The sequence below is a fragment of the Mesoplodon densirostris genome, chromosome 6 (genome assembly GCF_025265405.1).
Source record: "Mesoplodon densirostris isolate mMesDen1 chromosome 6, mMesDen1 primary haplotype, whole genome shotgun sequence".
NCBI classification, from domain to species: domain Eukaryota; kingdom Metazoa; phylum Chordata; class Mammalia; order Artiodactyla; family Ziphiidae; genus Mesoplodon; species Mesoplodon densirostris.
In genome coordinates this window covers 3,903,255-3,929,657 of record NC_082666.1, presented here as the reverse complement: position 1 = coordinate 3,929,657, position 26,403 = coordinate 3,903,255, and the positions used below count along the sequence as shown (strand labels likewise).

The window sequence follows — 26,403 nt, the reverse complement described above, 5'->3', positions numbered from 1 at the left end:
TAGCTCCCTTTGGTTATTTAGGAGGCTAGAATATTTATTGCCACACTTTAAAAAACAGACTTTAACCCTCATGTGCTGGAAGCTTCCATACGCACTAAAGTTTCGTACCATTTCAGTTTGCCGTTTCCCTCTTCATGGATGAACCCTTCTACGCTTTTAACTGAAAGATGAGAAAGAAAAAAGCCAAGTTCACTGGCTCTTTCCTACCAGTCTCCCCCTGCCTCAGCCTCGGCTGGATCACTAGGCAACAATTCTTAGGCTTCTAGCATTCATTTCAGGAGCACCAGCTGAGTTCAGATTCTCCGCCACGACCCACGTTCTGACTTGTGTCACCTCTCCCAAGCGCGTGCAGGCAGCCCGCTGGGTCCAGGCAGTCAGCTCTGTCAACCCTCTCCAGGACTCTGCTTTAATGCTCTGCCACGACCAACATGTGCAAGGGGAGCAGCATCAAGCTCCCTGCAGGGTCGGCCCCTGAAGGTCAGCATTGGTGTGAAAAAGCTGTTACCTTTTTGGTGGTCTAGAATCTACTATAGCGAGGCAACTCTCACAGCCTGAGACACGATGGTCACAAAACTTTGAAGAAACTCTTTGGACCTTCAGAGCCTTTCTGCTGCAGCATCCCAGAGCAGCTGACGTAAACAGGAGGCACACGGGACGGGGAAAGAGAGGCAAACAGCTGGCACCGCCCCGCCTGCAGGGGCAGGTCCTCATCCCCAGCACTTTCCTTTTCAGGGAGCTGCTCCAGCCACCATCCTCCCTCCTGCAGAGAGCACGCCGACCACCCACACCCCAGCCTGTAATCAGAACAGTACCAGCTTTCGAGCAAACGCCACACAAGCAAGAGGTAGTGGGGCAGGGGGACAGAGCGTCCCCAAAGGGGAGCATGGTCTCCACAGTGCCAGCTCCAGACTTTTCCAACAACAGACCTTTGTTCACATGGAACTTTCCAGGAAGCTTATCAGAACTGCCAAAAGAACTTAAGAGAGAATAAACCATTGTTTCTCTAGATCTGCGGCTTTAGATGATGGATGTTAGAACCAAAAGCAGTGACAACATCTCATGTAAAAGCTCTCATGTGAAGATGGTCAGCTTTGCATGTCACATCCTCCTGGAAAGGGACAAAACCAGACTTACCTGTGATGCCAACAATGACCTGGGCTCACGGAGAGCCCGCCCAGCTACCTGAGCTTCAGGAAAGGAGCGGGTGGTGTGTTAAGACTCCAGGATTAAATTTGGCCTCATATTGCACAGGTTCAAAGGACACAACCATTTGGGGGGAAAAGGAAGAAAATAAAGCTAGTGAGGAACGCACCCTGGCCCTCAGGTTAGTACACGCTGCCAGGTAAATGAAAGAGAGGGTGGCCGAAGGGAAACTGAAGAGGCATTTCAATGCCAGATCCAAAAACCGTTCTGCATTCAGTCAACTGTCAAAGGACCCCCATCCCATTTCCTCTGCGGGAGCTAGCCCCTCAAACCCCGGAAACAGGAGAGCTCTGGAACGGGCACTCACACCTCCCGTCCTGGGCCGGCGATACGCAAGTTAACACTGACACGGTCCCTAGCTGTGCTCGTGCTGCGCCTCGTTGTAGTCCATGATACGGAGCTGCCCCACGCTGTCTGGCTTCGGGGGAGGTGGCTGCGGGCCGTCTAGGTTCAGGGGTGGCTTGGCTTCCACACCCGAGTCTTTGCCCAGCTCTGTCTTTAGGGTCTCAGGAAGGCTACTGCTGGTCAGGCTGTCCTCATCGCACTGGCTCTCACTCTTATTACGAAATAGCTCTCGAGCCTTCATGCCCAGGAAGCTCTTTGAACTAGGAAGTGAGCCGACAGTCACAGGGATGCCCGTAGTGGGCTCTCCCACGGCAGTCTCCCACCGACTGCTGAATGGGCCCACCCTCGGGTTTGGGGGTTTCTCCGGGGTAGAAAGCTCACTGCCGCTGCCGCTGCCGCTGCCGCCTCCTCTACTTCCGCTACCGCCCCGGGCGCCGCCGGGCCTGGGGGGCTTGGTCTCCCCGTTAGGGCCGGATGCCTCTTCATTGCTGTGCCCTGTCACAGAATCCGAGCAGCCATCACGACAACAGTCGAGCCTGTAAGAAATCCGAGGACGAGAAAGGGAGCTGGTGGTTGCAGTGCCCGTGTTTGGGAAGCATGGAATTACCCGGACGCGCGCTCGCACCGACGCTGGACTCTGCCGGCCCGCTCTACATCCTAGAAGAGGGGACTCCTGTGTTGAGAGCTCATGAAGAGAAACCTAAGCCACAACCAGGGATATCAGGTGGCGATCTTAAACAGGAACGCTTCCCAGGACCATTATCAAGAGCTTCGGGCCCCAGGACAAGGAACTCAGAAGGATGGCTGGGCGCTCTGAGGGATGCAGCTGAGAGCTGCAGGCTCGCCTGTCAGGCTGGGACCGCCACTAACACCACGCGATGCCTCCCTGCTCTGTCAGCGGCAGCCTCACGACAAGGCCATGGCCGCCAACTCTTTGCTCCTACCTTTCTTCCGCTGCTTCGGCTGCTTCTGTTTTTTCTTCTTCAAGTTTTTTCAGGAGGCCATCCTTCTCCAACCTGCCGTATAAGTCTAAGATCTCCAGTTCAAACACTTGGGTGACCCTCTTCTGAGCTTCATACCTGCTCTCTGCGGCCTGCAGCTGTCCTCTGAAAGATACAGACCACCCCAGAATGTGGGAAGTTCTACTTAAATACATCACAGCAACTTTCCCCCTGAAAGTTACCTTGCCTGGAGTTTGACATCCTCTAAGTATTTTTTCTGTTCCAAAAGAAGGTGGTCTTTCTTGGCTAGATGAGATTCCAGTTCCAAAATCCGTTTTTGAGCAGTATCCAGCCTCTGATTCTGCTGGAGAACATGGCTTCTGTTTTTTTCTAGTTCTTTCCGATATGCAGTTTTCATCATTTCTACTTCCTGAGAACAAAACAAACAAACAAAAAAAAGGAACTGTAGTACTTTTAGAAAATGAACATGCCATATCCACTTTGAAAAATCAACGTAACAAACATTGAGACGGTACTTTATTAGTATGTTGCTAGTGGAAATAGAAACTAGTACAACTTTCTGGAAAGTAGGCTGGCAGTAATCCTTCCCTGAAATCCATCCCTTAGGAAATCATCTGAAACATGAATAGACATTTGGGCACAAAAATAATCAGCACGGCATATTCAGAAGAGCAAAAAACTAGAAACTATGAAGTCTAACGTCAAGAAAATAAGTAAATTAAAGTACATCTTCTATTTAATAAGTTTTTAAAAATTATGTGTATCAGTAAAAGATAAAAAAGCAGATTATAAAGCCACGTGAATAGTGTGATCAACTACGTTAACACACACATTCTGAAAACACGCCAATATTCAGTTATGATGATTTCAACATGGTGGAGGCGTGGGCCGGTGCGGTGGAGGCCTGGGCGGCGCGGTGGAGGCGTGGGCCGGCGCGGTGGAGGCCTGGGCCGGCGTGGTGGCAGTGTAGGCCGGCGCAGTAGCGGTATGGGTCGTTTCTTTTCTTTTCTTCTCTTCTCCCTCCCCTAATACCAACTAAGATAAAGCTAGAGACGCAACAGGAATGACCATCTGCAGACCAGGTACCCTGACAAGGTTTGTCAATCATGCCAGGAAGACAACCTGCCTGCTGACCGATGGAAACAGCCAGCGTGCACGATCCTCAGAAGAGAGGTGGAAAGGAAGCTTTTCTGACAAGTATATGCTATGTTTGTGTTGTGTGGCTTTTTTATTGTGGTAAAATATACATCAAGTTACCATACATTTGTTTTTTTAAAAAAGATAATAAACCATACGGAGCAAGGAGATGAGCTTCCCTGAAGGCACCCCACCTCGAAGATGACCAGCAAGCCCAATGCTTCCTCGGTCAGAATGGGATCGAGTTAAGCTCAGGACTGGGACCAGATAATGTGGCCGTTCCAGCTATGCCTAATGGCTCCAGACTTCGGCATAGGTTAGGTTCACAAACTGAACTCTTGTCGGAAACGACAGCAAGTATTTACAGAGAATCAAACAAAGTATTGAACTAGGAACATCTATGCACTATCACTAACTCTCACGGCCACGTAAGAGGGGCTACACCCAGTACCTACCAGCCATTCCCCACCTGATGCTCAGATACCCATTTCTCGTCCCCTTCTTGACTGAACAAGAGGAAGCCCAGCTCCAGGTCCAAAAACAGGTTCAAAGCCATGGCTGGCTAGGGATGGACACATGACATAATTGTGGCCAGTAAGAAGGGTGGGAGGTCTGGTGGACAGTTCCTGGGAAAGGTTTCCTTGATGAGAGAGACGTGCAGGAGGCGATGCTCTCCTCCTCCAGGGGACATCATGACATCGACCTGTGACAGTGTTAACTGTGGCACACACTTTGCAACCAGGAGCACAGACGGCCCAAAGACAAGGCTGAGAGGATAGATCAGGTGGTGCAGAAGAGGGGAAAGAACCAGGCTCCTTGCTGCTGACCCTCAGCTTCTGACTTGACCAACCTGGAACTCACATGCCTCGGGACTTCTTGTCAAGAGATACAATGAAACTCTTTATGGTTAAGCCACTGAAGTCTTTTTTTGTTGCTGCTTACAGCTGAAGGTTGCAAGTCAGTATCACCATGCGCATTTTATGAACTGTGAAACCAGGCCCAAAGAGGTCAGGTGGCTTGCTTGAGGTCCCAAGGGCGTAAGTGTTCCAACCAAAAGACAGCACCTCGGCACCCATCCACATTTCTCTTGGGAGAGTTAGGAGTGTGTTTAAGTAAGCTTTTTCAGAGGTTCTCTAGTCCCTCAGGTCTCTTTTCCCTTCTTTCTTTTTCTGAGGCCATTATACTTCCAAAATTAGTGAGAGCTGGTTTCTAGTGAAAGTTCCACATTTGACATCCTTCTAAAGGAGTCTGAATCTGAGAGTTGAGAGGAGCTGAGAAATACGAATAACTATTATGAAAATTCCATCTCTCTGATTCTAAGACTACTCCCTACATTTGGCCAAGGAAAAAGAAAACAAAGCTTTACAAAGCACAAGCCCAAGAAATCCTAAAAAGAAAGCCTGTGTGTGATGAAGAAGTTAGTAACAGGAAGCATCTAAGCATTTATTCTTAAAATTCCATTCCCAACTCATTCACCAACATTACCCGAGGCTATTTATAAAGCGACATAAGACTTCTGCCTCGACACCACTGCTAAGGCACTAATTAACGTAAGGTTATCCCGACGCTGGCCTTGTTGCCAGGACTGAACCACCATCTGCTGAAATTAAATTCAACATTATGAAGAAAAAAAATATTTATAGCAGTATAAACCCACAGCCCTGAGAGTTATATGCTAAACAGAATTGGCTCCCCATCCTTTTTCTTTTATCTGTTAGCCTGTCTCTCTCTCTTTAAAGAAGGGGGCATGGGTAAGAGAAGGAAAACACTTTTGGAACTTCCCTGGTGGTCCAGTGGTTAAGACTCCACGCTTCCACTGCACGGGGCACAGGTCTGATTCCGGGACAGGGAACTAAGATCCCGCGTGCCGTGCGGTGTGGCCCCCCCAAAAAAAAAAAAAAAAGAAGAAAAACACTTTTATCACCTAGTCTGTACCAATGACCGTTATGTGCTTTCACATATAACTGATTTAATTTCAAAGCAACCCAACTAAGGGAAACACGTTTGTGTGATAGCTGAAACGTGCCTGTGTTGCCAGGCCAGGGAGAGGTGGAAATGCCACGCCATCTTTCAGGAAACAATTCATAAGCCATTCTCTGTGCTGTGCCATAGACATATTGCCTGGGTCCTAACAGCGTCCTAGGTAGGGTCTGGCTCCCCAAGCCCACATACCTTTGTGGTGTCTGAATGCTTGTTCTGCAGTTGTTCCAAATACAGCTCGTTGACTTCCCCAAGAACCAACAGCTGCCTGTTCAAGAACTCCATCTGCTGTTGGACCGACTCACTATTTGAGAGCTAACAAAAACACAGAAACAAGCAAAGTGAAAGATCTGAGACACAAAGCTAGCAAATGCACATGAAACAGGGAACCAGCTAGGAGCACACTGTTTCAGGGCTGCGTCAGTGTAAACAACCCCCGTGGTTTCAGAGGCCACACCAAAACAGCTGGTGGGGAGGAAGGCATACAGGGCAACAAAAATGGACAGAAACGTACTTCAAAATTGTCCCTATGCAAAGGGGAAGAGGGGCAAATGCTCCACATCAAAACTGGCCACCCACAGGGCACCTCGAGGACATGGGTATGTACACAACCACCACAGCAGGGACGTTAGGTCCAGGGGGATAAAGCCCTGGGGTAAACCCACAGGTTCTTGAGTAAGTGATTTACACACGAGTGCAATGACTTCCAAAGAGGGAAAGATCATAGCTCAAAAGCCTGAACGAACTCTTCACGTTTATGTAAACGAAGTATTAAGAACAAGTTCCCGGGATACACACAGACCAGGGCTCAGGCTAGGTAGTTCCCTGCTGCAGGGCCGTCCATGCACTGTCTGATGTTTAGGAGCACCTCGGCCCCTGCCCATTCGATGTCAGTAGCATCAAAAACATCAACCAGTGGTGGTGCAGTGGTTAAGAATCTGCCGGCCAATGAAGGGGACATGGGTTTGAGCCCTGGTCCAGGAAGATCCCACATGCCGCAGAGCAACTAAGCCCATGCACCACAACCACTGAGCCTGCGCTCTAGAGCCTGTGAGCCACAACTACTGAGCCCACGTGCCACAACTACTGAAGCCCACATGTCTAGAGCCCATGCTCTGCCACAAGAGAAGCCACCGCAATGAGAAGCCCGCGCACCACAGCGAAGAGTGGCCCCAGCTCGCTGCAGCTAAAGGGGGCCCACGCACAGCAATGAAGACCTAATGCAGCCAAAAATAAATAAAAAACAAAACAAAACAAAAACCATCAACCAAAAATGTCTCCAGACATTGCCCAATGTCCCCTGGGGGGAGGGGAGCAGAATCACTCCCTGTTGGGAACCCCTGACACAGACACACAAGTAATACACGTGTTCTGTCTGGAGGAAGAACATCAGCAGTGGTGTGAGCACGGCCCAGCTTGCGCGCCTCTTACCTTCTGAGACACCTGGCTGAGCAGCAGCTCGGTGTGGCACACCTTGCTGTTGGCCTTCTTCAGTTCTATGCGCAGCTCCGAGATCATGTTCCTGCAGTCCTCCAGCTTCGTCTGCCCAAGGAGACGTGCCAGGAAGTTACAGAGTGCCAGCAGGCCAGGCCACGGGCACACCTGGCCATCGGCCCACAGAGAACTGGGAAAGCCTCGTGCCTCTGTTGCTCTACTATTCTTGGGCCATCAGGCTTAAAACTAACTTCTTAGTTTTAAAAAGTAAGTTATAGTTAATTTCTGAGTTTCTGACTGATTATCAAAAGGAAAAACAAAAAACAAAAAAAAGCTTAAATCTGCAGTTCCCAAACTGTGCACCAAAGAGCCCTAGGGCTACAGAGCAGGCTCACAGAGGCGCTGTGGGGCTAGTTTTAAATTTCGAGGGAAACACAGCGACATCTACTGGTCATGATGTGAACTACTAGCTAGAGGGAGCTCAGCGTTTCCGTATCAGGTGTTCTAAGTGCCTGTGGAACACGTATTATCTTTGCAAAGCTGGGCTTGTAGGTGGTTGCTGTGATAAACATCACCATGAGAAAACCAATGTGAAACAGGAATTGAGGGCGTCAGTGTCTCATGTGATTCCAAGGTCTGAGACTCGGCAGTGCCCAACAGGTACACACACCGCATTTGTTAAGTGACCATGGTCACTCAAAAATGAGATTGAAAATTGAAAAAAAAGTATGTGTATTATTTTCTAACAGCTACTAAGTCATTAGGACCTAAATCCTAAGTTGTCTACTTACTAGGGAGAACTGTTAGATGTTTCTTTTGACTGTGGAGTACCAGGAAAAAATCAATGAAACGTTGACAGAACCGTGAACCCAGAAAGCTGGGGACCCTCTGCCCTAAATAAAATGTACCTGATGTGAAATCTATGTGCCACGATTTCAGAGATGAATCAGGTGCCTTCCCGCCCTTTCCTGGTGGCCTCTGCCGGGCGCCGCAGCGCGTACCTGTAACTCCTGGCTCTGGTTGTAGAACTCCTCCCGGTCGTGCTGAAGCTGTCTGATCTGGCTGTGGAGCTGGGTGACCACCGTGTCTCGCTGCTCCTGAAGCTGACTGTACCTGGCTTGTTCTTTCTGCAGACTAACCTTCCATGTCTGGATGTCCTTCTCTTGTAACTTCAACTGGTCTTTCTAGCAGAGACCAAAGAGGCCATCATTTTAGCTGCCTTCCAGCATGGGCAGTGACCCTCAAGTTCCATGCATGCTGCAGACGCTTCACCTGAACAGGCACGAGCTAACCACAGGCCCAGAGTCTGACAGCTCACTGCTGTCTAACTTGGCTTTTGGTCAAGGGTTTCCAAATTCCACATTAGCAAATGGATCAAGAGTTGCTTAAAGGACTTTTCTCAGCGATCAACTTGCTCCTGATACTTTCCAAAGTCCTAAGCACCAGCACTGAAGTAAGCGCTGGTACTGGCCAGGGTCGCTAAAGTGACGAGCACTGACTGAAAGCTTACCCTGCACCAGCGATGCGCAAATGCTTCCTGACACGCTTTTTTTAACCACCACAGTTAGAAAGTAGATGCTGTTATTATTCTTCTCATTTTACAGAATGGGTAACAGAGGCCTCCAGAGGCTAAATGACTTTCCTAAGGTAATGAGTGTTAGAGCCAAGGTCACTCTCCGGGCCTGACTGGCTTAACTGCCCTCCAAGTTGCTGCCATAAAACTGCTTCAGGAGAGCTGGTTTTACATTTGGAGAAACAAAATCATCTTTCGCCTCTGTTATCATCATAGCCAATTATAGACCAACAGACACACAAAAAATCACTTGTCCCCGTGGGTTCGAAGAGCTGCAAGGGAATTCCGGGGCGTGGCCGTTCACGTATTAACCTCAGAGACGAAGTGACCTGCCCCAAGCTGCACCAGCGGGCAGAGCCAGGACGGAGAGCTCTGGCCTCGACCCCCGCCGGCCCCGAGGTGCTCACCATGGCGGCGTTGTGCTCCTCCAGCGCGGCCGCCCGGATCACCTTGCGCAGGAGCCGCCTGTTCCGAAGCGCATGCTGCTGCCGCTTGAAACGCTCATAGAGTAACTGGTTGTGCAGTAAAAGCAACTGGTTACGGAGGAGGCGGGTCTCATCTGAGGGAGCGGAGCCTGATTGTAAAGCAGAGGGAGGGTGGCAGAGATGCCTTTTACACAGCGTTCAGTCAAGCCCCAGCTGCGGTTTGTTAGCTTAAGAAACACGATTCCTGAAGAGACAAAGTCACTCACATTGCAAATGACCACCTGGTTTCCAGCCACAGTCACTCACTGGGGAAGGGGGAGGGGCAGTACCTACTACCCATCTTCCTTTTAAAGGAACGCACAGGGGTACAACGTAGGGTGGCTCTTTGAGAGCTCCAAGTGTTCTTCCCCACAAATCTGCTATCTATCTATCTATCTATGTATCTATCTATCTATGACTCCCTTTCTTGCTTCTTGGTAGGTTCTCGCTCAAGAACTGTCCCAGTGGGCTTCCCTGGTGGCGCAGTGGTTGAGAGTCCGCCTGCCGATGCAGGGGACACGGGTTCGTGCCCCGATCCCGGAAGATCCCACATGCCGCGGAGCGGCTGGGCCCGCGAGCCATGGCCGCGGAGCCTGTGTGTCCGGAGCCTGTGCTCCGCAACGGGAGAGGCCACAGCAGTGAGAGGCCCGCGTACAGCAAAAAAAAAAAAAAAAAAAAAAGAACTGTCCCAGCACCACTCACTGCACTTGGATCTTTTCTAGGGAAGGCTGGCATGAGGCCTGCCTCTTTGCACTTCTGCTCTCAAGCACGTGGTACTTGCCACTTTCCAAAAATAGGAAATGCTGACTTTGCAACACGTGAGAGACTCTGTACCCAAGCAGATAACCCGGCTGGAGCAGTCGGGAAGGGGAGATGTTTCCTACAGGGCACCTCCTTCAAGGACAGAAAAGGCAACAAGCAAGCAGGATCCCTATGGGCTAGATTTGGAGCTAAAGTAACAACTTTACCTCCGAAGTGGGTCCAGTCGACAGACTTGCTGGGTAAAGACAACCTAGGAAAAAAGTTTTTGAGTGACAAAGTTACAGATCTTACCTAGAAAAACTTAACTGGACTTTTAATTGCAGCAACATTAAATCACTTCCTTGTGGTCACAAGTGCACAGGCATGAGAAAGTTTCAAACACAAAGCCCACCCGGGGTAAGAGGAGGGGCCTTATAGCAGATGGAAAGGGTCCCCATTAAGCACGACCCAGTTTCTGGAGTGGAAAGGCCCTAACTCGGAGCTCACACTGCAGCCTCTGAATTTTGGTCAGCTCTCCAAGGCAACTGAGTGACCACAAAACTGAGAGCTGTTTTCAACCCTCTCTGTTGAGCAGCTACTGTCACCCAAGGTTAAGGAGAAAGCAGGTAATTTACCTGAGTCTCTTACACTAAACTTCACTCAAAAAGAGATCTTAAACATTACAGTTATCTGTCAAATTCCACCTTAGGTCATTCTACAGAAGAAAAATTAAAACTAGCATTCCCTAAGCGCCTGTTTAGAAATGGCATCACTGTGGACTAGTGATTCCCTTATTCTTTCTCTAGATCACCTTTAAAAGTGTAATAAGGAAGGGGTGAAAACAGTGCTGACAGGTTCTTAACCCATGTGAGCAGGGGCAGCCCACCATGAACTTGCATTGAAATGCTGACGGTTTTTATCTTCCATCTAATGGACTATGTTACCAAAACAGAACAACAACAAATCTTCAGCTGGAGAAGGAGACTCTGTGACCACTATTTCTATACTATTTGAACACCATAACCTCATCCTCAAATTTTCAGAGAGCGAAGATGAAAGCATTTGAGCTTCCTCACAGCACAGTGGCACAGAACAGCTCAAATATAAAAGACCCATTTTTAAATGGCCTGTAACCTAAGGAATTACCTGAGTTTAACGCGCCCGTGTGGAGGATACACACATTCGTGTACATGAAAGGCAACAGGCTAGAAGGATGCCTGACAAAACAGCGAACCAACTGCCTCTGGTGAGCACAAGAATAATTCCTGTTTCCAACCACCAGCTTCTCGTAGTTTATAACAAACGGAACGCGCCTTTACCTGCTGAGCTCCCTGCTGTGCGCGTCTGCCCCTTGCTGTATCAGTCTGTCCAGCACTTCCATGGGGGAGGCAGAGGGCGTGCAGTCCTCCTCTGTGTTCCCTTTCGCTTTCTTTAGCAGTCCCTCCGTCTTCTTGCTGACAAAATGACGGGCAGTCTTTGGCAGTGCCACCTCAAAAAGATGATCGTACGGGGGAGGCTGCCCACTGCCAAACCCCACTCCCCTCTGAGGTGGAATTTTAAAAGGGCTGGGAGTGAGGATGCTGCTCTCCAGAGAGGCCTGGCGCTCTCTGTCCCCGGCAGGGCTCTCCTCGGCGCCTCCGCAGGGCAGGTCTATGGGGGTAAAGGCTTGCTTTGGGGTGTCAGGGCCCAGCCTGTCCAGGGCGGAGTTCAGAGGCTCAGGGTTCGCACCGGTGCCCTGGGCACCGGAGACGGCTGAGTGGGTCTTCCGCGGGCAGCCCGGGAGACTGTCCCGGTAGAAGGGAGAGTCAAAGCCTCCGCGAGGAGCTAGGGGCTCGGCGTCGGCTGTTGTGATCTCCGAGAGCTCTTTAGATATTGCCGCTGCGAGCAGGGAGGGAGAGAAGAGACAGTACAGTCAACAGGCAGTGTGGGGCTGCACGCTGCCCTGGGCCCCCCGAGGGACAGACCAACAGTGGCCTCCCTTTACCGGGCACAGGACTCAGAATACAACTCCCATCTCCTCCCCCAAGAGAAGAGAAACCAAGCAAGCCTGTGTGTGTTGACGCTACATCCTGGTACTAGGGCAGAAGGGCTTTATCAACTCGCAGCGATCCCACACGAGCCCAGAATCCCGCACGTGTTACCTTCTTCTTTATCTTTTTCAATACTATCTTCTTCAGAAGCCAGGTCACCTAAAAACCCTGGAAGATCACTGAGAGTGACAGACCTTTTGCTCCCAGGTGGCTCTTCTGAAGAGAAACAAAGACAAAGAAACACACTGGTCATCCCCGTCACTGTGAAAACTGCGTCCACTGTAACAGAAAAGGTCTACTATGATTCCTTCTGCTGAAGACAGAAAGCTACCACAGAAAGCCAAAATATTACAATAATCTAACTAAAGGTACCAAAAAATAATCCCACAGAAAATATAACTCTCTGTTCTTAACATCTCAGAGAACAGATAAAGCCACAGTTCAACCAGCTCAAAACACAGGCACTTAAAGGCTTTGGGGGCTGTTGTTATGAGGCTGGCTTTCCGAATTAATTATATGTTGCATTATCTCTGGGCTTCAGTGATTTGTGGTGTTCCAGAATTTCCCTGTTTCCACATATAACCCATCAAGAATGAAGCAAGGTCTACTGTTACCCAGAGATTTTACCTAATCCTCTGTCATTCGGAAGATGGTGTTGTCTATGTAGACAGGGCCTTGCAGAATCTGTTCTCTCTTCCTGAAAAGACAGGTACCATTTATATCACAAGGCAGAAATTTGTGTACATGTTCTCTAATATTAGAGAAATATCCTAAACACCTAAAAATTTAGCATATTATAAAGGAGTTTAAAGTTTAGCCCCATGGTTCTCAAACTGCTTGGTCTCAGGACGCCTTCCTATTCCTAATAATTATTGAGAATCTCAAGGACTTTGTTTATGTGGTTATACCTATTGATAGTTACCATGTTACAAACTAAAACAGAATTTTAAAATTATTAATTCACTTAAAAGTAACAAACCCAGGAATTCCCTGGAGGTCCAGTGGTTAGGACTCCGGCTTTCACTGCTGAGGGTGCGGGTTCAATCCCTGGTCAGGGAACTAAGATCCCACAAGATGTGCGGCATGGCCGAAAAAAACCCGACCCAATACATGTAAACATAAATAACATTTTTATGATAAATAAGTTTAGTGGGAAGCATCAAGCTGTTTCACATTTTTGCAATCCCTTTCATATCTGGCTTAGGGGAAGAAAGCTGGGTTCTTAGGTCTGCCTCTGCTCTGCCGCTAGGCTATTCTGGCTCAAGTGTGTGAAGAAAACTCTAGGGCCCACAGACAAGTAGTTATAAAAAGTAAACAGACTGTTTAGATACCTGTGGATAACCATCTTTGATACTACACTAAAACCTGACAAGGGGTATTTATTTCTTCAAGGTTAGTTACAGTGCAGAATCTGAAACCATGGCAATTCACTCTTCACACTGTGTCAAGATCCACTGGTCTGCCTTGTCCCCCAAATGCGTCTCTTACCTACGTGTGATTCTATAACATATACGCGGGGCATGCAGAATACTGGGTCACCAAGTCATGCAGATCTTCTAAGTGTGGCAACATTTCATGACACGGTATCAAAAACTCAAGTTACTGACCAAGCTTCCCGAGCCTTTTCAATCTCATCATAAAAGACCTGGGGAAACTATTAAGCTCTTGGTGCCAGATAGCAGTTGTTTAATATTCTAATTTCACCTTTTATCACTGGCAACGAATACCGTCAGTTGTTTATCTTGAAGTGACAGACCCAGTTTGTCATCTAAGAAGCTAACTGCCTGCCAGACACTCAAGTATGAGTAATCATAGTTTGTCACCAGTTGTTCTTTCAAATAAAACTGCTGCTCCATGAAAAAAAAGCAACTAGCTCAGCTCTTAATGCAGATACTGGCACAAGTGCTTGTGGTGACCGCGACACACTGGTATGCACTCAAGGTGCTTTATGTCTATTTCCTACTTCAGCACAAACAATATTAAACATAGGCGTTCTTTCTATGGAACACTCAAGGTTTGTTTTGTTGTTGTTTCTTTTCTTCTGTTAAACTGAAAGAACACATCGAGGAAGAAGAATGCAATGCCTACTAGGAGAGTATGATTTATACTAAGGGGCCAGCCCTTTTACCCACCATTGTTTCTGTGCCATGAGTGTAAGTGCCAATGCGGTAAAAAGGGCGAATAACCACTCAGTACTACTATGAAAGTAGTTCTGACCTGGCAGATGCCCTTAAAGCGTTTTGAGACCCCTGCAGTCAGCAGATCACACTCTGAGAGCTGCTGGTTAGTCTATTTTGAATTGATCTGAATCAAACCCATTATATTTTAGGTCAAACTTCTATCTGGCATAACAGGCTTCACAAAGTGAGGCTGGAAGCATGTCACTGTGCTTGGGCGGGGGGGTGGGGAGGGCAGCAGAGGAGCCCAGGCAAACCTTCTTGGGGGCTGTGGCCATGGCCTGCGGGAGTGAAATGTGCACGTAGTCGTCCGAATGGCAGGGTGGGGCTGGAGGAGGAGAGGTTGCAGGGGTTCCCAGAGGAGTTCCTTTTCTACCTGCTCAGAGACAAGAGCAGAATATACACACTCTGAGGAAGTAAAACAATTAGGAAACTGCCAAATTTTTTTCAGCTTAACTATTACTGCAAAGAAAGCTGCTAGAGTTAACTTTCTGGGGATCTAGATCAGTCTTTTTTTTTTTTTTAGGTTCACTTTATGTGTTCTGAAAGCTCCAGGGGTTTGTATTGTCAAAAATAGGTTTACAACTGCAAATGGCTCTCAAACTCACTGTTAGATCTAAGAGATATTTCCTTACCATAAAAGGCCGGCCCGAACCAACCAGTCAAATCTAACCTAAGACATACATACCCGCTGTACCAAAGACTTTACTGTAAGGGTGTGACAAATCAGGTGGGACATTTCCAGGAGAAGTTGGAGGAGTGGTCATCCCACAAACCACAGATGGGCTCCAAAGAGTAGCCTAGAAGTTAATAAGGCAGGTCAGCGATGAGGAACGGATACCTACGCCTCCCGAGCTTCAAGTCCATGACCAGTGATCTTAAATTTAGCCTTTCAACTGGGAAAAGGCATCTTATTAAAGCCTTATCAAGAGACACATTGCATTTTGTAAGTCTAGACTCCAAGAGAAACCCAAGTGGCAACAGTGACTTTTCTTGCAAATGTCACGCATCCTTAAAAACTAACTCCTGAAATGAGCAGTGAGAGATTTTCCCAACCATAGGCTAAATCCTGACCCAAATGGTCAGCTTCACCAGCAAGCAGAGAAGAAAGCAGGCACACTATTTGACACCATACTTGTGGCGGCTCAGTTAACAGCCGTGTCGACAGGGAACTCAGAGTCTGAGGTAGCTGCCCTGGCGTGTGTAACAACATCAGCCGAGAAGTGGAGAGAGGGGTAGAAGTAGCAGTCCCTACAACGGAAGGGAAAGAACACAGTGGGGGTCAGTGTGTGGCTTCAGATTATTCTGATAATAAAGAATTACGGTCCTCGAGACCATTTGATAATTTAAAAGCCTCTTTAAATACCCTTTGGAAATAAAGTTTAGTAAGGTTTGATGTCTAGTTAACCTTTAGGATAACTTGGAAAAGCACAACCTGTATGACAACTTCGCTGGGTGCTACCTATAGATAAGCCTAGACTTTTACATGAATCCAATTCTGAATTGTCCAGGTTCATTCAAAACTGTGTCAATGTGACGGCCCAGAGGGCCTCACTAAAAGTGTCTGAAAAAATCTAAGATTCCTTTATGAGCTGGAGCCTAGAAGCCAAATCCTTTAATCCATTTTCTTTGTTAAGTGTTGACACATCCCAAGTCTGTTGACATACTATCAAGAAGGAGATCAAGGACATGGGACTGTAAATTAAACTTAGGGGAAAATGGCGGCAAATTCAAATTTTAAATATTTGGGAAACAGTTCCTAGGAGCTGACCTAAGTCTTATTCTAGGAAAGGGGAAAAAAGTCAACAAAAATAAACAATGCTTTCTAGAGACAAAGTTGTAAAGCAGATAAGTACCAAAGTCACTTTTTACCATAGCTATTCTGTGTGTCAACATAAGAGCTGGCGGTGACATCGGCTGAACGATGAGGAAAACGGGCTGAGATTTGGTGAGACACAGAATAGCCATCTTCATATGAGGCTTCTGTAGGGTCCAGAGAGATTTTGGCACATTCTATGACAACATCATGTGTTTCTAATCTCTTCCACCTGTAAAAGGCAACGAAAGTCAAGAAGTGCAAGTTATAATCCATTTACTCAAACCATCAAATACTGAAGAGTGCTAACTCAATTCCAGCCACTGAACTATGACTAGCAAAGAACAGGCAGAACCACGCCAGCCCAAGTAGTAATCAGCACTATGACATAAAGAATTAGCCATTCATTTTACAAACCTATACCCTCCCTATTTAAAATGGTTATATCAAGTTATCAGAAACTAATCCGAAACAAAAATTCCACCAACAAAAGACCAGGCATAGCCTCAGAACAGAACACAAACTATGCAGAGCAGTCACCAGGGGAAACTCTCCTTCGGCACAAAGGTAATCAAACAAGAGGGAGACCTGGAAACTGCCAGGTAGCTGAGGCTGACTTAAGGTCTCCTATCAAAGCCTCAGGATTCTAATCCATCCCTAGACCAGAAATACAGCACAGCAAGACTCAAACTGAGAGAAAGCCCATGAGGATATTGGAAGAATTGTCTAAAGAGTCCTGTTCTGTGATCCAGAGTTCCACTTCTAAGAATTTAGCCTATGGAAATACACATACATCAAGATGGACACCACCATCAGCACAGCTTGTAATAGAAAGAAGAAAGGTCCAACCAAAGAGGTAGATTCTACAGAAGAAAAATTATTATACCACCATGACAAAGCATGCTTTCAGCAGATCAATGGTTGCCAGGAGTGAGAGAGGAGACTGAACGCCTCTCAAGGGGCATGAAGGAACTTTCTGGGCAGCTTCCAATTTTAGCTGCTTCAGCTGAATTGTTACCCTACCTCCATATTTCTATGCTTCAAATTTCCTGATGTCTGAAGTTTTAGACATCAACTATTCTTTTTAATTAATTAATTTATTTATTTTTTGGCTGTGTTGGGTCTTCCTTGCTGCGCACAGGCTTTCTCTAGTTGCGGCGAGCTGGGGTTACTCTTCGTTGCGGTGCAAGGGCTGCTCGCTGTGGTGGCTTCTCTTGTTGCGGATCATGGGCTCTAGGCGTGCAGGCTTCAGGGCTTCCCTGGTGGCGCAATTGTTGAGAGTCCGCCTGCCGATGCAGGGGACACGGGTTCGTGCCCCGGTCCGGGAAGATCCCACATGCCGCGGAGCAGCTGGGCCCGTGAGCCTTGGCCGCCGAGCCTGCGCGTCCGGAGCCTGTGCTCCACAACGGGAGAGGCCACAGCAGTGAGAGGCCCACGTACCGCAAAAAAAAAAAAAAAAAAAAAAAAAAAAATGTCTTTTGATTTCAATAGCAGCATTGGAGGCAAGGCAGCAATGGAATAATGCCTTCAAATTGCTGAATGAGAATGACTCCCAATCTAGAAATCTATACCCACACAGAAAATGACATCCTTTCTCTAAAAGCTACTAGAAGATATATTCCATGAAAATAAGAGTGACCCAGAAAAGAAGGCATGAGATACAGGAAATGGGAGAACCTGCACAGGAGAGAGGCACAGAGAAGCCCCAGGACAACAAGATGATAGCTGTGTACGAGGCACAGAAGACAACCTGGTCAGATCAGAATAGACGTGCCAAGAGACAAGCATGTTGCAGGCCATCTCTAAGGTTTCTGCTGCCACCATATACCCTCTTTCTAACTGAGGGACAGAGTGTCTAGGTGACGATAACTTGTTGGTACTGAGCTTGTCTTGTTATGCACTAATGAAGCTCCTACTCTCCCTTCTCTGCCAGGATCAGCTAAGGACATTCATTTCATCCCACAGAATGATTCTGCTCTGACCTATTCCTGGAAGCAGCCACAGTGAGTTCAGGAGCACAAACAGAGCAGTCCCCTCCCTCTGCCATATTTCGGCAGCACATCCAGCCCTGGGCCCTCACTATCTGGCCTCGCCAGATGCCCTGACTAGGGGAAGCCTTACATTTCCCAGGACTTGTTCATGACCTTGCCCACTGACTTCCCCAGAAGGGACTCCTGTAAACTCTCAAGGAAGGGGACACCCAACCAAGACTCAGACACTCAGTTCCTCCTCTCGCCTCCTGGGAACCTTCACCTCATGATGACAAGACCGCCTTTTCCAAGGCCAGACTTTGCTTCCTAATTAGCTTTTCAAAATGAAACAATACATATGGTCAAACTATAAAGAAAAGAAAAAGGATGATTAAAATAAAAGCAAGAATAGTAGGTGCCTCTGAGGTGAGACATGGAACAGGGAGAAAGATGGCTGCAATTGACGAGGTTAATGTCCCATTTTTTTCAGCCAAGTGGTAGCTACACAAGTATCCACGTGTTATTACTAAACTCTTCTTACACATTTGCTATGTTTCTCTACATATATCTCACAGCAAGCTGCTTTAACCTGAGGTTCGTGTGGCAGAAGGAGGGCTCGTAGAGAAGTGAAATTTGCTGAAGGGGGATCAGGCAGTGAGTCACCCTTCCCAGTGGGAGATCCTCCAATGTCAATAGCCGTGGACCCCTTGTCCCCCAGAAGGCTTCAATCCCCAGCCTGGGGAGCATGAGGCTGGCAGCCAGCCAGAGAGAAGCGGCGGGGAGGGGCTGAGCCTCTCATAGCTCAGTGTGTAGGATTTCACCCTGGTCCCCCCTTTCCAGTCATGACTCAGCTCCACCCTCCACCATACTTGGCGTCCTCAAATCGGGAGCCTTGAAGGCTCCACTTCCCCAGAGAGGAACCTGGCCACTTCTGCAAAGCCCCGTGGAGGAGGGCAGTCGCCTAGCTAAGCAGGACAGAGAAAGGGACCTGGGGAGCCCGGCCGCTCGACGTCCGGACTCTCCACGGTGCACTTGGTTCCAACCACACACCCCAGCGCCCGCCTTGCACCGTCACACTGAGCTGCGAGCCTTTCTGGGGTCCCGCGGCGCAGGTGCCTGCACTGCCACCTCCTCCGTCCTGTCTGTGAGGGACGTGCTTTAGACTCGCGCATACCGAGTTCTTTGACTGTAAAAGTCCTTTAAAATGGAACGATTCCATAAATAGAAGAACATGCTTCGCCAACGACACCTCAAAAGGGACATCTCCGAGGTCACATTTTCAATTTCTTAAGTGAGCCTATAAAATTCTGTGTCACTAGTTCAGTTTCTATACCTTCGAGGGTCCAGTTCATGGTCCTTGGATCCAGTCACTAATTCTGGGTGAATTCGCACATGCTCCATCATTGGCTAGAAGAGGTTGGGTTGACAAGTTATAAAAGGCTTAACTTCTGTGCAATTTCTACACAATGAAATATTATTTGACAATAAAAAGGAATGAAGTACTGATACATGCCACAACGTGGATGAATCCCAAAACATTATGTTAAGTGAAAGAAGCCATTAACAAAAGACCACATATTATACGATCCCATATAAATGAAATGTTCAGGACAGGCAAGTCCTATAAAGGCAAAAAATAGATCAGTGGTTACCAGGGCTGGGGGCAGAGGGCAGCACAGGGAGAAGGCTGAATTTCTTTTCAAAATTTCCTTGTCTATCATTTAATACAAAAGTTATAAATGCAGCCTACTTACACAGTATGCTATGTAGCAAATCAATGAGTTTTTGTTACTTACCTTGACCACCTCTTCAAAAGTCTCCAGGTTCTCCTTCATACTGTAGTGAGAACGTAGGAAGGAGACAAAGTTGCAAGGGTACATCCCATACAGGCGATGGAAGAGAGCGTAAACGCTGGCGTGGAGGTGGACGAGATAGATTTCCGTTACGTGGCCTAAAAAAGAAAACCATTGAAAGTCACCGAGCTGAACCCAAGACTGATGTGTGTGAAACAGACACGAGCACAGGGCTGCCAGCATGACTCCCTGCGTACGTGTGCTCCCACCTTGCTCCAAAGGCAGTAAGTAAGTAAGAGCGGTTTTCTAAAATCCAAATCTGAACACACCGGACACCCCTGTTTGAAATCCATCAGTGGCTCCCCATGGCCTCTGGATAAACTCCCATCTACTTAGAGTGACCCATAAAGGCTCACACTGATCTAATCTCTGCCCTCCTCTCCAGTCACCCCCAAAATAGGACCCCAGACATTCTCATAACACTGAACCACCTTTACAACCGTACTCCCTGAAATCTGTAGTCACACTTCTCCACGGCCCTACTCAGTACACGTCTCTTGAGAACAGCACCGACTCACTCACCTCTGTACCCTTACTGCCTCGTACTGGGCTTGATGCGTAAGAGGCGTTCATAGATTTGTGGAACGAATGTGTGAGAATGTTTTAAAATCAGTTTGTAGTCTTAGCTATGCAGATTTGTAACTACAGAGTGAAAAACTACCACCCAGAAATAAGCTTAAAGAGCTAAGAATGGGAGAAATAGAAAACTTAATTCATCTAGCATTACCTAGACCCTATGGAAAACCCCAAGTCCACAGTATACATAAAGCTCCTCTAAATTAATGGACAGGCCATTTCTTTCTCCCCAGGAAAAGCCTACGAGACAAGCCGGCATCATATGCGCCTCAGGCTTGTCACTTAATTCTGCACAGGAAGCCAGAGTATTCCATTTCCCAGGGCTGACACATTTCATTCTTTCAACACGAATATCTCATGCTGGGATGACCAAAGGATTCCAAATTTCGCGTGCTTATATAGCTTCTGAATCATTTTGATAGAGCTGTACTACCTGTCGATATGGAAACAAAACCCCACTGTATCGGAAACTAGAACACTGATTAGGACATGCTGCACTCTCTCTGCTCCTTCCACATTTACGATGGACAAGTTCTCTGAACCAGAAGCTTGTGTTCTGTCACTATAGACCAGCAGAGGAAGACAAAGATGTACCACAAGTTTAGTCCTGTACTGCTAGGACACAGACTGAAGTTGTTTTTCAGTTTACTGAAAATCAGCAAGTTGTACCTACCACTCAGTTTCTCTGACAACTAATCCTTTTAAGCCAACAAAATAAGGGAGGTATCTCAACAGTTGTGCTGCTTCTTTTTTTTTTTTAATGTGTTGGCCGTGCCACACGGCATGTGGGATCTTTGTTCCCTGACCAGGGATCGAACCTGCACCCCTTGCACTGGAAGCATGGAGTCTTAACCACTGGACCACCAGTGAAGTCCCAACAGTCATGCTTCTTATTTGTGCCTCTGGTGGACGTACCTGAGGTATTTCCTCATCTGGCTGGTGACAACCAGCCATTTCAGCTTTAGAATTCTACATGTCCTTCCCTTCCAGCACATGACCTGTCAATCAATCATGAAAGCACTCACTTGGTGGGGCATGACAGGTATAGAAGGAGATCTTTACCTGGTTTCTTCAGGCACCATGACGAAAGACGGCCAAAAATATCAAAGAAATCATGAAGGTGCTGTTTCCCCGACTGTGGAATCATTGGTAGCATGGTTATCAACACTAAGACCCCTGTTGTGAGGACAATGACATCGGTGTCCATCTGCAGGAGGGATGGTCAAGAAAGAAGAAACACCTGTCAGGTGCAGCATTAGAATCCACACACTTGGAGGTTCTAACACCAAGGGGTCACAGGTTAGACGCCCAGCACAGATTTATCCTACTACCCCTAAGGGTGGGGGCACAACACTGAAACAGATGCAACCAAAAGCCACTGGGGGCCAGCCCGACCATGCTGAGTCTGCAGGGACCACGCTGATGCACCAAACTCATCTGGGGTAGGGGCTTGAACGGGGCTTGGGGACACCCAAACCCAGAGACTTAGGATGTGCTATTTATAGCCCTTGGAGGGAAGCACAAGAAGCTGCTTTTTAACAGAACAAAAGAATGCTGCTCTTCTTGTTCATTCAACCAAATCATAAAATACTTACTTTTTAAAAGTCAATTAAAAAGAACCTTATACATTGACAAGTCATTCACTATTTTCAAAGGATTACAACAGAAGTATAATTTAATAAGAAATTAGTATAGCACTAACAAGTCTACTTAATGGCTCACCTTCACAGCAATATTTAGAGACCAGCAAATAAAAGAAGATATGGTGACCTCTGACGATGTCTACAGTTTAAATATCAAGTCATATAAATTTAGACTAATTGAAGACACTTAATAACCAATGAATAATGAATCAACTCAGACTAGCTACAGCAGCTCACATGATCCATAATTAAATTATGAATGTTTGCCAAGTAACTGGAATTCAGATTGAAGAAACAAGATATTAATCAAAAGACTACCATGCAGGCTAAGACATTCATTATTCCTACTAAAAAAGGAATCTACGAGTCCGGAAATAAAGTTTTAAATATATTTAGCTTTTACATCAAGCACCAAGCCATTTGTTACGGCGGATATTTAGTAGGAAGAACATACAATACTGGTAGGAGAATCAAGAATCTATAATGAGTTTGGGTAAAAAGGACTAACCTTAATTTTGGTTAACAAAACATTCTTACTGAAGGTTTGAATAACAGTCCGTAAGTAATTTTCAAGGCTTATCTTTTTGGAAAAGATAAGTATTTTGCAATCTGAACTACACAGTGTGCCTCAAAATCGGATTATATCCTCATCAATCCATTCACTTAAAAAAATTGTTAAAATTGTTCCTGCTTTTCCTTAACATTAAATGCACATTTTTATGATACCCTACCAATATGACTCCTTGAGATCCACCTCTAGGGAGATTAAAACAGTTACCCTTGTTGGCAGAGACAAAAATCAATTTGCATGGTGCTGTGTCGGATGACTCCAAAGGCACTGCCATTCTGGAACAAACACTACTGGATATTTTCATGTCATATCTCTGTGAGGTACAGGTACTTCGGATTAACCACATTTCCTTATTTTATAGATAGGAAACCAGTCCAGGAACTAAAACAGACTAAGCAAATAACGCTGAGTATTTCAGCAAGCCACGGTCAAAACTAAAAGCACTACTTTTAGAAACTTTTTAGAACTTTTAGAAACTAAAAGTTCTACTTTGGTTTTGACTCCCTCTGTAGAAAAACGCACTACGGTTAGTGCAAAAACGTAGACTGCAACTCAGCTGCAACCAGAACATGCTCCTAAATAGTTGAAAGAGCCTTTCAGCCATTTTTCTATTAGCCAAAAGAGAACTTAGAAATGGGGGTTTCCCCAAGACAAACCAGTATGTTTTCAACGGAGGAAAGGCTAGACAACGATGAAATCAAAGAGGGCTGGAACAGCATAATGTCAACCAACCTGACCGAAATGTTACCACATTTGCTTGGACCAAACATATTGCAATAGTCGCAGTGATGCACTGAGAGCTTACTACGTACCTATTCTGGACCAAGTTACATTCGAGAAAAACCAAATGCCCAGAAGTTTTCAAACTCTCAAAGTTAAAATATAGCTTGCTTGCTTTAACGTACGCAGGATTTCAGAAATTATATTCACAAAGCTATTTCATTCAAATCCTTACAAACACCGTACCTTGAGACATTTTAGTAAAGAAGGCAAAAGAGGTGCTTGAGAGAGCTTATGCTTCCAAGACGGCTGCAGTCTCACAACGTGGCCCAGTAACGAGAGGGTGGATAACCGAGAGGCGGCTTTGCCCACGTATTCATTCATTTTGTCCAAGAGGTGCTGAAAATGCACAAGAACAAGAGAAATATATCTCAATAAAGCTGGGAAAAACCAAGGGAACCAAGGGAAATGCACACATGAATGTATGAAGTTCACACAAGGAGAGGCAGCAGAGATATAGCCCAGTCTCTCAAGTCTTCCCTTTGATGTAAAGAAAGGCTCATGCAGGTAGAGATCAAATTCAAGATTTTTTAAAACCATGCTAGCAAACAACACACTGTTGCATTTGGCCTGAGAGAGGGAAGCCAGTTTGCACCTTCTGAAAGAAGATGCCACAATACAGGTCTATAAGCCGGGGAGAGACTCCTTCATAGGCCCTCTTTCTGTAATACATATAGGCCACTTCTTATAATAACCAATGTTATAATAAGCCTGTGGTAGGTTGTTGAAGCTTCATGGGATCCTGCTGGAAGCAGTTACTTATTGCTCCCATAGCCCAGCCTACATGGATTTGGCCCCAGATATAAATCAGGTAGTAGTAGAAGTTAAAATTCAGCCCAGGGCTTCCCAGGTGGCGCAGTGGTTGAGAGTCCGCCTGCCGATGCAGGGGACGCAGGTTCGTGCCCCGGTTCAGAAGGATCCCACATGCCGCGGAGCAGCTGGGCCCGTGAGCCATGGCCGCTGAGCCTGTGCGTCCAGAGCCTGTGCTCCACAACAGGAGAGGCCACAGCAGTGGGAGGCCCGCTTACCGCAAAAAAAAAAAAAAAAAAAAAAAATTCAGCCCAGAGTAAAAAAAAAAACCCAAGATGTACTGCAAAAGGCAGACAATGGCAAGGCCTTCAAATCCCAGTCAAGTAAATCACTAGCACATACAAACTCAAGATGTACCAAAATCTGCAATTGCAATGCTATGTTAGCTATTTACCATCAACAAAAATAAAAGCAAAAACAAAACATGAAGGAGTCTTCCAAGTGCCTAGTGCTGTGAAACAGCACTAATCAATTAGTCCCATTAGCTGCCCACACTTAACAGATTCTGCCATATTGATTAAAAGTCTGAAAATCCTACTCAGAGCATGGGTTTAAAGATGGGTACCTGATGGATCAAACTGTCACTATACAATTATAGTTTAGGATTACAGGATTTCTTTAAGCAGAAAGAGCCTTAAAAGTCTCTTGAATATGTTGTATTTTGAAAACTTTTCAGGAAACATAGGTCCTGACAATTGTTTTTATTTGTAGTTATACTCGGGGGGCAGTATCGTCAACGGCACGCATAAGTTGAAGGAGTGAGCTCTGGACAGACTGTGCACTGGGGCTGCACAGACAGTCACACCGCTCATAGAAAATGTATCAAATCCCTCCCATTAGTTCCAGCAGTTACCTTATCATGTGGCTCTTGCAAGGTAGTCAGGATGTGCAATACAGGCTGAGAATTGGTTTCCAGGTAATAATCCACCAAGGTGTTCACAAGCATCGGACCACGGTCTACAGAAAGAAAAGGGCAGTTTATAATAATTTCCTTTAACACTCTAAACTTACCTCAAATAGTTGCCTGTCACAAAATCCAGAAAACGTTTCTTTGTATGCTACCCAAAGTTATATGAAGTGTTGTATTTCTGCTTCCTTAAATGAATTTAGGTTTAACAATAGGATAATACCAAGTTTATTTGCCTAAATAGCCGTAAGAGCACATGAAATACTATCTTCTTGTTTTTTTTTTTAATATTAATTTATTTATGTATTTGGCTGCATCGGGTCTTAGCTGCAGCATGTGGGACCTTTCATTGTGGCACACGGGCTCTCTAGTTGTGGCGCGCAGGCTCAGTAGTTGTGGAGCACGGGCTTAGTTGCCCCAAGGCATGTGGGATCTTAGTTCCCCAACCAGGGATCGAACCCGCGTCCCCTGCACTGGAAGGTGGATTCTTTTTTTTTTTTTGCAGTACGCAGGCCTCTCACTGCTGTGGCCTCTCCCGTTGCGGAGCGCAGGCTCCGGACGCGCAGGCTCAGCGGCCATGGCTCACGGGCCCAGCCGCTCCGTGGCATGTGGGATCTTCCCAGACCGGGGCACGAACCCGTGTCCCCTGCATCGGCAGGCGGACTCTCAACCACTGCGCCACCAGGGAAGCCCTGGAAGGTGGATTCTTAACCACTGGACCACCAGGGAAGTCCCCTATCTTCTTTTTTTATTGCTTTTTTAATTACAAAAATAATTCATGTCTATTGTTAACAATTCAAGTTATATGAAAGTACATAACATGCAAGTGAACATCTTCCTCACCACCTGCCTCCCAGCCCACTCTCCAGAGACAAACACCCTTGGGTTTGGTTCATGTCCTTTCAAAACTTTTCACACTTGTACAATCACACACATCTAGGCCCCATGTCCCTATACCCATGGTCTGTGTATGTGTGTTTTTTTCCACTCAGCAAGGTGTTGTAGACACCTTTCCATGACAGCATCTATGACCTGCTTCATTCTCTTTACTGAGCTCCTTGTTCTCCACGGCATGGCTCTACATAATTAATTTAACCATCCACCTGCTGAAGGATACTTAGGTTTTCCCAAGTTTCCACTACATTTCATTCAAGGCTATAATGAAATACAGATTCTTATACGTCTGTGAGCCGAATGGCACATGCTTTTCAGTTGATGACAGAGACTCCAGAAGGGCAGAGCACGCATGTACTCGCCGGCTAACAGTGCCCATTTCCATGACCAAGATTGGATTTCAGCCAACCTGGTAAGCAGGAAAGGGCACTGTGTAAATTTATAGTTCTCTGATAAAAAGAGAGGCTAAGCATGTTTCATATGAAAAATCACATGTGATTTACAGATGAAACGATATACCTGGGATGTGCTTTAAAA

At 46.6% G+C, this 26,403-nt stretch overlaps 1 protein-coding gene across 5 annotated transcripts in view; it reads right to left on the bottom strand.

Annotated features, from left to right (window-relative positions):
- Positions 1-1,369: 1,369 nt before the first annotated feature.
- TSC1 (TSC complex subunit 1) overlaps positions 1,370-26,403 on the bottom strand; it is a 40,862-nt gene continuing 15,828 nt past the window's right edge. For all 5 annotated transcript variants that reach the window (XM_060102689.1, XM_060102693.1, XM_060102690.1 and 2 more), the window contains 20 exons: positions 24,919-25,022; positions 23,442-23,594; positions 21,324-21,468; positions 19,629-19,783; positions 19,166-19,239; positions 15,919-16,094; positions 15,182-15,297; positions 14,735-14,846; positions 14,304-14,422; positions 12,497-12,566; positions 11,981-12,085; positions 11,159-11,717; positions 10,067-10,110; positions 9,042-9,208; positions 8,063-8,245; positions 7,059-7,169; positions 5,820-5,942; positions 2,732-2,919; positions 2,493-2,654; positions 1,370-2,084 (listed from right to left, as the gene is read on the bottom strand). In XM_060102689.1, coding sequence (XP_059958672.1) covers positions 1,559-2,084; positions 2,493-2,654; positions 2,732-2,919; positions 5,820-5,942; positions 7,059-7,169; positions 8,063-8,245; positions 9,042-9,208; positions 10,067-10,110; positions 11,159-11,717; positions 11,981-12,085; positions 12,497-12,566; positions 14,304-14,422; positions 14,735-14,846; positions 15,182-15,297; positions 15,919-16,094; positions 19,166-19,239; positions 19,629-19,783; positions 21,324-21,468; positions 23,442-23,594; positions 24,919-25,022 — 3,392 coding nt within the window. In that variant the 3' untranslated portion in view covers positions 1,370-1,558. The remainder of the gene's footprint in view (positions 2,085-2,492; positions 2,655-2,731; positions 2,920-5,819; positions 5,943-7,058; positions 7,170-8,062; positions 8,246-9,041; positions 9,209-10,066; positions 10,111-11,158; positions 11,718-11,980; positions 12,086-12,496; positions 12,567-14,303; positions 14,423-14,734; positions 14,847-15,181; positions 15,298-15,918; positions 16,095-19,165; positions 19,240-19,628; positions 19,784-21,323; positions 21,469-23,441; positions 23,595-24,918; positions 25,023-26,403) is intronic.